This window comes from Opisthorchis viverrini (assembly GCF_000715545.1).
Source record: "Opisthorchis viverrini unplaced genomic scaffold opera_v5_28, whole genome shotgun sequence".
In the NCBI taxonomy this organism is placed as follows: Eukaryota; Metazoa; Platyhelminthes; class Trematoda; order Opisthorchiida; family Opisthorchiidae; genus Opisthorchis; species Opisthorchis viverrini.
The window spans coordinates 246,472-256,450 of record NW_008751684.1 but is presented as its reverse complement, the minus strand read 5'-3'; the positions used below and the strand labels follow the sequence as shown (position 1 = coordinate 256,450).

Below are 9,979 nucleotides of genomic sequence, written 5' to 3'. Positions count from 1 at the left end.
GTCGAATGTTATTCGGGAGAAATAACTCACCCTCGATAGATAAACTGATCATACTGCACAGGTTGCGCTGGCTTGGCCACGTGCTGCGTATGCCAGTCGACCGAATTCCTCGAAGGGCTCTTTTCGCACAACCACGTGAAGGGTGGAAGAGAGCCAGAGGGGATCAAGCAATGACTTGGCAGCGAAGTGTGAATACCATTACCAGCAAACTCAGCTGCGCTGGTCATTGCTGTCCTCCTGGATGGGGATCCCGACACGGCCCACATCAATAGAGACAGACACTGTTAGACATCGCCCAGTTGCGCCCTCAATGACGCTCGTGCATCAAAGCTATTGCCTTCAATGCATAGCTCCTTACCCCCCACTCATAGCTCCTTTTACACCCCCCACTGACAGTGCTGCATTGATGCACCTACTTACCAGCTCGCGCATGCAATGCACAGCTACCTACCCCCCACTAAATCATCGGTGAACGAAACTGCGGCAGCTGCAACCACTGTACGATGATTACGCGGTTTTTTCGGCTGACAATGATGATGATGATGATGATGATGATGTCTATAGCCATTGATATGGCCCCTCTTGGGGTCCCCATCCAGGAAGACGGCAATGACTATTGCGGCTGAGTTTTCTGGTAATGGCTTTTATACTTCGCTGCCAAGTCATTGTTTGCCCGCCTCTGGCTCTCTTCCACGCTTCAGGTGGTTGTGCTGAAAGAGCCCTTTGAGGGCACGTGGGCAAGCCAACGCAACGTATGCTGTGTGATCAGTTCATCTGTCGAGGATGACTTATTCCGAATATCCTTCGACTTCAGCACTGCTGATCGCATATGTTAGGCGAGCTCCGATTGGTCGAAATTCCGGACCCAACAGCTGATCGTGACCAAATGTTGGCCGGATGCCAGTGGTGCATCCATAAGGCGTCAGATTTTCCAGAAGGTTGCGCCGCTTTGCGAGTTTTCTTGATTTGGTTTTTGGCGTTGATATACATTGTGCATCTTTGGTGATCGTTTTGACGGAAGCGCTAGCTTGGGAGGTTCAGACCGAGAACTAACCTGAGGAAATTACCGGTACCACACCCACCAGACAGTAGTCAAGGAGTTTGCTCGATTTAGCCCAGAGGTCCTGGTTCGAACTGGATCGTGGTCCCTGTACTCCTAGAAGTAAGCCCAATGGTATATCTGGCTTGGTGTTCCCCTAAGGTTGCACGCCAGCAAAACGATCTCCTTTAGTCTCCAAGTTCCTTAGTTTGTAACCGCCCCTGTTATCCATGTGTGGGTCTGGACGATCTGAACATATCTGAACCCCTGTATTTCTGATGGGTTACTTCGCACTTCGTACAAAAAAGAACATCACAATTGGACCATTTTTAAGTGCAATGCTTTCATGTATAAGATATCCTTTTGCGTTTGATTTTACTTCCTTCCAGCCATAATCATCGTTGCTCCAGACAGACGAATTTCTCCCGGTTTTCATGACTACTGTTCGCCGGACGGTGACAAAGAAGAAAGTCGGAGTTCCAAATGTCCCTGACCCACTGAATTCGTTCAAAGTCCCGAAGAAAGCATTCATAGAATGTGCGTTTTGCCTTCTGGATCTTATCCGAACGTACTGCTTTATGCATATTTCATATGTTGCTCCATTCTATTGTACAGTGGATAGGAAGAAAAATAGGTTTTGTACTGGATGAGAAATCTCGGAGGGTTTGTTTATGATCTGGAAACCTTCCATTCGTACCTTTCACCTTTGACTTGTGGCTTTCCTGAGCGGTATCTTTTCTACAAAAGTAAAACAGGTGGACCGAATTGACGTTTTAACCTTGTGGTGTGTTTACCACTACTAGTCTATCAGCTGTTGCGGCGATCTCCCATCGTCCGCTAAAAGTTGTCATCCTTCTGAATGTTGGCATGAATCCTGAAATGCTCGCCAACCATATCAGAAGTCAGCTTCGATGGAACCATTTGTTAAGACGAAGAATAGAAAGGATGGTCCGTGGTTCGAACCCAACCGGGATATCTCGACTACTCCTGTCTAGGCTTAAGCAACCTGACAGTATCCCAACGCATGTGCTTCCTTTTGGTGACTTTACAGTCCCTATTGTGGCTAGCTAACCTCAGATCGAACCCGACCTCTGCCTCTCGACTTCCCCTGTCTGGGCTTGGGCAACCTGGTAGTATCCCAGCCATCGTACTTCCTTCGGCTGGCATGGCAGCTAGTCTCATATTGTGCCATCCCTAATGCCTTGTATGATGTCATTGTGCCTGCGTTCAGCTGAGAATCTTTTCGTTGCTTAACTGTCATGTCACGAGAAAGAAGCACGAGGGCTGATATACTGCCAGGTTGCCCAAGCCTAGACAGGGGACGTCGAGAGGCAGAGGTCGGGTTCGAACCACGGACCCTCCGGCCAGTAAATTCGAACTCTAACCATTGAGCCATCTCGCCCCGATTGTGGCTAGCTAACCTCAGCTCGATACCATGCAGAGGTAATCGTACTCTTGAAGTTCAACGTGTTAAAACTGTATATCCTAGTTACATATGCGTGTAGTGGAACGAGACATAAAAGTGCCGAGTAACAATTCATAGCTGTCGTCTCATTGCTGCCTCCGATATGCACCTACGAAGTCATCTAGCTAATGAGCTCTATGAAGGTCTGATAAAACAAGAGATCTTTGGACCTGATCTTCGCGTTCTTTGCTTCAGTGATATGCCTAATACACTATTCGTTCTGTCCGCCTCAAAGCGGACACGACTACCTCGTTATTACGGTTTCGGTTCTCGTGAATAAGGAATATGGGTCTTTCTTGTTGGAAGAACACTACTTATAAACTTGATAAGAACACCTCTCACCGGTTTATCAATCCTCGAGTTTCCATTGACGTTATATTCTACGTATAACGTTAATGGAAACTCGAGGAGTGCGAAGCCGGTGGTAGGTTGTCGAAGTGTTCGGCGAGATGGCCCAAGTGGTTAGATCGCGAATTTACTGACCGGAAGGTCCGTGGTTCGAATCCGACCTCTGCCACTCGACTTCCCCTGTCTAGGCCTGAGCGACCTGGCAGTATCCCAGCCCTCGTACTTCCTCCGGGTGGCAGCTAGGCACCGGAAGGGTGTTACAGCTGAACAGTTATTATTATTTATTATTATATTCTGTGTGGACAAAAGTCCACGCAGTTGATGAGCTATACTCATTTACAAATTCTGTTGTTGGTAGCCTGAGACTCACGTGAATCCCTGTAAAAAAAAACAATATCTTGAGCGAGAGATTTGATTGGGCATCGTTGACGCCTTTACGAATAAGTGTATTTCTTCAATCCGACCCCTTTTTGCAGTAAACATTCAAAACATTCAATACTCATTTACTCGATGAATCTGATTATCATAAAAGCCTTTTTGTTTTCCACTTTGTAGCTCTTTTGGAATCGGTTGCCTTGGACTCTGCAGATTACGTGGACGAAATCCTTCCCCAGATTACTCAGAGCTTCCGCTTCCCACAGTTAGCCAGATATCTGCGTATCGATGAAGCTTGGTTGGTGCATAATCGAATGCTGGAACAGTCTTTCACTGCCGCACGCAAACGATTGCAGAAGTCCTCACTTCTCATGTCCTCAGTGGAGGCCAACTTGTGCACCGGATTTTGCGTCCTCACCGACTGGACGAAGGTCGAAGAAGTTGCGAGTGGTGGACTGTCTCCGGGAAACGTTCCTGACACGTGGTTGGGACAGCCTGAACAAGGTGGGACTCGTGGCTTTTTTTGGGCTGTTGGTGACGTATCATTTTGTTCTTCTTCACAGTTGAAATAATGTGGACTCATATTTATCGATTGTTAATTGTTCCACCTGGGTATCATTGCCATATCACATGCGATTTGTAACAGATGGTTTCGGTTTTTCCGTTCGGCCAACACAAAGACGCTTGAGTTTCTTGTGATAAAACAACTGGAGTTGCTACTTTGTAGGCCTAACATTTTGCTCAAGAGTTATTGCATCTACACGTTGTCATTACACGTACTTGACTATTGACCTTTGGGTCTCAGTATACTGACCGATTGCACTCTTCACTGGTGTACGTAGAACGAGTCAACTGAAACATGAGGCGGCCTGGTGCAGCACATTTTCTTAAAAATATCTTAAGCGAGAGATTCAGCTGGGTTCCAGGTGTGTCTTGGTTTGCAAATGGCTTTTTTTCTAATTTCGCGCAATTTGGGTTCAAGTAGAACATATGGTTGACGGAAACTCGGGGACTGCGCCTATCTGATGATCCCCAACAAGGGCGAAACTGGTCGTGGTCTGTCGAAGAATTCTCAGCGACCTTATGAGTAGTATATTACGTCAAAACAATCATCCATTAGAATTCGTAACGGGTTCTGAACACTATTCTCATCTGCGACAAAGTTTTGGTCGAAGTGGAGCAGCCAGTGGGTTTCGCGTTTTCTGAGGACTGTTCATCATCATCATTGTCATCGATAGCATAACATCAGTGTTCAACACTGATACTTCGCTTCCGCGAAACCGTACTGTAGCCCGATACACAATTCCTTTGAGATTCGAAGATATTCCGCTTTGCCACCATCAATCTCTCAAATTAGCAAAGGCCATCCGGGGCTTAGAGATTCCTGCGTTCAAATCATATGTTACACTACACCTGGGACTCGTGCAACTTCAAAGATATGCAAAACGCCCCACAACTTTAAATGACTTGTAAGTGATCTTCTCAATGACTGCATACCCAGGAATGATGATAAGGTTTTAGTTTAATTCATTCGAGAGCATAATTTCGAAGACCAAAACGATGTCTGTATAATCCAGACCGACAGGGTTTCCGTCAGCAGCTATTTGAACACCAAGATTTTGAAGACTTAACATTCATCTTGTATTATCGACCACGCAATCGAACAGTTCCAGAGCATGAGTGTCCTTGTCGGACACCGCTCTTTGTACAAATCAGTCAGCTGTTGCACTCCTTCGATGCCCAGCTGTCATGTGACTGAGATACTCTCAGGTTGCCCAAGGCTACACTGGGGCAGTCGAGGTGCCAGGGTTGAGTTCGAACCACGGACTTCCGGTCAATAATTCCACGCCTTATCCATTAAGCTCTCCGGAACTTGAAAGCTTTTGAACCGTTCCTCGTATGTACTCACAAGTCGGATGCTGCCTGGAGCTTATTGTGTTCCAGGGACTTCCTTGACGGACAAGCGTATCAAGACGTACCGATTGGTTGGCAGAGCCCAATGGACCTTGGAAATCAAGGAATACCGGAATTATGACTCGTTTACACCTTCTAGCATCTGACAGAATTTGAAGATCTGATCGATGTGGCTCCCAACCGTACCGAAATCTTGCTTACTGCTATCGAGTTAGTGCTTCACGGGCCGTCGTTAGAAGATGATAGACAATATTCTGTTTACGGCCGGATTACCGCATTGATTGCGGTAACATCCACCTTTTTCCAAATGCAGACAAACAAGTGCTGACTGAGGACTTCATCATGATCCTTCATCAATGCGTACGGAAGGTCACTTGATCATTTGTAGTCATAAACCTCCGAAACTTTAGAGTGTTCTAGGTTTCTGGTGAAGTGCGAGAATCTGACCGATTGACTGTATGTGACAGGTGCTTTGCCCAGCGACCAAGACGTCATTCATTATTGGAGAAGTTAGCGTCAATTGGAACTTTGGTACTTACGGTTACAGATGGTTTTCGGCAATTTGTTGAAGGGGTGAACTGAGATCATCTTTGGATCATCTTTGTCCACAGAGTTTCAATCGATTTCTGATGATTCGTCGAGCCAAATTATTTTCGGGAATGGTGAGGTAGTTCTCCGAGACTCAAACAGCTGCACCGTTCGGTTTCATACCTAGTGCTTGAGGGAGTTCGAAGTACCGTGCCTGAGTGAAACTACCCACACTGTACAAGGATGTGGCGATCTGGATTCATTACCAACTGACATCCGACGTTGAAGCCGTTAGAGAGTTCAGTGGAAGCCTCATGATCTGCGGGCCTCTCGCTTGCTAACCTTGCGCGGCTCTGAAAAGCGAAGAGACAAGCGACTCGCTTGTTCGAAAAAGAGCGAGAGTCGTTTATTGATCCGGGTGATGGGTAACTAATGGGAATGTGACCAATCCGAGTCCGTAGGTTTTATGTAAATGATCACCTTACAAGTATTACACCACGCTCACCAAGTTGTACTGGTATGTAGCGGATGAGCATTAATATTGAATATCCAGGGTTAAAGCGAGATTGTCGGCTGCACATTCAAAAGAGCTTCTTGAAACTCTTTGAAACCGAAGAGCGCTCTTGCGCTATGTGAGACGTCTTCAAGTGTTTGACCACCGTTGCATAGTAGAAATAAGCTGACTGAAGTGACTGGGCGACGAAGTGGTGCGTAAGCGGGTAGTTGGTAGTGAATCCGACTCGTTACAGCACCAGATTGGAGTGATCAGATTGAGGTGGTTGACGCATGTGCTTCGTGCACCCAACCATCGTCTACTGAGGAAAGTGTTGTTTTCCGTTCCGAGCGATTTTTGGTGAACGATTCACGTGGGATCGGACATGACATGGTAGCGCGAAATGGAACCGGTTACTACTAAATTGAGTGCTGTATGCGATCTTCGTGCCCTCCTTGCTGGGGTCCAGGTGATCCGGCTTGCAACTGGTTAGAAAGCCCTCAGGACACCACTCAGTGGATTTAATTGGCGTGCATGCCGTCGTTTCCCAGCCTAGCTAAGGACCGACTGCGGTTGTGCGCTGGGCTCAGGTGAAGTGAGGCCCGCAAAGGACGCTTGGTTACTCCTGCTGATCGCACTTTACTCCAACATAATGCTCATTTGTGTTAGTTTTGATGGTGTCCGAAGGTGGAAGCGCCTTCCCATTGATCTTTAGAGCGCGAATTTACTGACCGGAAGGGCTGTGGTTCGAACCCAACCTCTACCTCTCGACTTACCCTGTCTAGGCTTGGGCAACCTGGCAGTATCTCAGCCCTCGTGCTTCTTTCTGGTGGCATGGCAGCTGGGCACCGTAAGGATGTTACAGCTGGATGCTGTCTTTTATTTTCTCACTATTGGTTGGTTTCCTTCATGGCTTCTTCACACTAGTTCCCTACCCTTCCCCTTATTTTCCACGGTTTGGTAAGGCTTTCCTCTCTCATGGTTTTGTGGCAATCAAGCTACTGGGTGTAGTACTGATGTATTCCTGTCACTGATGATGACGATATTGATACTAACCTAGTTCGATATAAACTTTACCATTTTAAAAGCTTGTGGTATAGTTCTTGCTGCTACGCATCTCTCGTCGAGAAAACACTTTGATATGTCAGGGGAATGTTTCTTCGACAGGGCTGCAATAAGGTCAAAACCCGTTTTTTAAGTTCATCTTACGGGTAACAATCCTGCCGGGGATGACTGAGTCCTCTTCAGTGCCACGACTGCAAATCAAGTTGTTATCCGTAGTCTGAAACCCGCGACCTTCCGACCTTGAGCCCACAAGCAGCTGATCAGCACGTGCTTAGCTGGCATCCGTCCTTCAGTCACAAGATCCATATCGTGGTAGTGCACATTGTAGCCACACATGTTTACTGGCTCCTCCAAGTGGGAGTTTCAGTCAGCGGGTGAATCTTACTCCTCCCCTGAGCCACTTTTATGACTGTTGGTCGGATGGGACCTGTTTGAACAATCTGTGTACAAAATTCCAATCTTTTATGAAAATGCCTGCATTTCCTTTGTGCCCACCTATGTTTCAGTGTCTTCCAATTCCTTTCTAGGCGTGACTGTAAACCAGTGCGCTGATATAGTTGTCGCGCGTGCTCAGAAGCGTTTGCAGAGGAAACAAGCACGAGAGCAGCAGCCCACGAAGCTCTATTTGGTCGTTGTTCGTTGGGTCAAATCGAAAGCCTACATTGTAGCATCGGGTGCTGAAGAATCCGGAGACCGTTTGGAACCCCAGCCAGGCTATGCTTGTCACGTGTCCACGTGGTCCCGGATCGATCCACTGGATCCGGCTAAAGTTAGCCTTGAAAGTGCGTATCAAATGTCTCAGGTATGTTTGGTTCTCGAGCTAGTCACAGGACGTTCTAGTTGACAAATGATGGGGTTCTCACCTCAAATCAATTTTCATCAGTTCAACGTGCGTTAGTTTTGTCAGATGACAGTGTTGATTTTTTGAGTTCTGATTGTATAAGGTACTTTCTGTTGCGTGTCAACCGAGACATTTTTCTCTAAGCACTACAATCCGAAGACGTCTGACGGTGGAAAGCCTCAGTGGACTGTTAATTTCGTGTTATATCTGACGTTCTCCGCTAGTAAGATATGATCGGTTCCATACTTCCCTTAAAATCTGTTGTATGGCTGAATCTCTTCCTTTATGCTTGTGGGCAGCAGAGAGTGGGAAAGATTTTACGAGGGGTGTAGGTAGTTTTGAGCGAGAATCGCCCAAGTGGTTAGAGCGCGAATTTACTGACCAGAAGGTCCATGGTTCGAACCCGACCTGTGCCACTCGACTTTTTCTGTCTAGGCTTGGGCAACCTGGCGGTATCCCAGCCCTCGTGCAACCTACGGGTTGCATGGCAGTTAGGCACCGAAAGGGTGCTACAGCTGAACGACTTATTTTTTTAGGTGGTTTTGATGCGGTCCTCCTTCCAAGTGGGATCTCCGCGACTCCCTGATTTGGGCAAGATACGTAACAGCTAATCGATGTCACTAAAGTTCGTGTCCCGAGTTTTTCCAGATTGCCTGATTGAGCGCTTGGAGGCACTTCAGAATGATTGACACAGGTTAGCACCGGATCCCCTCCCTCCCTCACCCCCTTTGTTGCTTTCACTTTAAGTCTAATTATGATAAATATACTTTTTTTGGTTGGATGGTAGTGAAGCATCGTTGTCAACCCGGATGTCTCTGTGCGTTCTGCGTAACCTCGTGGTTAATTACGGAGCGATGCAAATCAGGGTCTCCATACCCCTTTGGGTACACGATACGCCTTCAGTTATGGACGCCCAACTGGCTCGTCTAGTCCAGCATTCGGTACCTAAATTTTGATACCACTTCCGTTGATGAGGTGGCCAGATTCGTGCGTTTATTTGACAATGCATTTCTCAAGAATATCGTCTCTTTGGCTTATCGATTCGTGTTTCTGTTGAGAATCGTCTGAGTGCTGCATTTTGGTTTCCACATGAAGCCGGGTGTGCACAATCCGGAAAACGTGATCGGTGATGCGCTTTTTTGTGTCAAAAGGAGCGGAGATTGACATGGTTGAAACTTTTTGGTGCTCGTGTGAATTGTTTTATTTCTCCTAGTTCTTTCACATGCAAACCGCAAATCGGGCTGATGGTTTTGTCTCCGCCTTTTGTACCTGAAGGTGGAAGGTTGCAGTCGACAGGGGAAGTCTTGAAGTATAGTCAGTTACAGTCGACTGAGACGCCATCATTTTCGGAATTGTTCTGGAAATAATAACTCAAAGGATTAGCGACTGTGTGCATAAAATTAAATGCACCGACTGCAGTAAGGCTTACACAGGCAAACAGTCAGAGAAGAGCACACCAGAATGTATGGTGAGCTCTCCAAAAGCTTCCCTACAAAAAGTGGTGTCAGACAAGGGTGTCCACTCTCTCTCCAGTCTTGTTCAACTTCTTCATTGATGAAATAATGAGGCGAACACTGGACGGTCTTCAAAGCACCGGTGTTCAAACTGTTGCTGGTGAGAGCCTTGTCGATCTGGAGTACGCAGATGACATCGCCCTCATCTTTGAAGACCAAAGAGAAACACAAACCCTGTTGAATCGACTGCTCACCATCATACCATCTTTGGCATGCGCCTTGCAGCTTCACAGTGCAAAGTGATGCTTCGGAGCGTGCCATGTGCAATCCAAGGAGAATCACTGGAGATTGCGGAAAGCTTTACGTACCTCGGTAGTTGTATTAGCTCTGACGGAAGTGTGTCTGATGAAGTCAGTGCAAGAATCTCAAAGGCTCGAATCACGTTTGCTAATTTGCG

The 9,979-nt window shown here is 46.9% G+C and overlaps 2 protein-coding genes across 2 annotated transcripts in view; one reads left to right on the top strand and one right to left on the bottom strand.

Annotated features, from left to right (window-relative positions):
- T265_02315 (hypothetical protein) overlaps positions 1-266 on the bottom strand; it is a gene marked incomplete at both ends in the record, with an annotated part of 7,469 nt that extends 7,203 nt beyond the window's left edge. The window contains one exon of the mRNA XM_009166529.1: positions 31-266. Within this exon, the coding sequence (XP_009164793.1) occupies positions 31-266 (236 nt within the window). The remainder of the gene's footprint in view (positions 1-30) is intronic.
- A 1,172-nt stretch (positions 267-1,438) lies between these two features.
- The window catches only part of T265_02314 (hypothetical protein), a gene marked incomplete at both ends in the record, with an annotated part of 38,649 nt that continues 30,108 nt past the window's right edge, over positions 1,439-9,979 (top strand). Inside the window, 3 exons of the mRNA XM_009166528.1 lie at positions 1,439-1,576; positions 3,408-3,731; positions 7,755-8,029. Of these exons, the coding sequence (XP_009164792.1) occupies positions 1,474-1,576; positions 3,408-3,731; positions 7,755-8,029 (702 nt within the window). The remainder of the gene's footprint in view (positions 1,577-3,407; positions 3,732-7,754; positions 8,030-9,979) is intronic.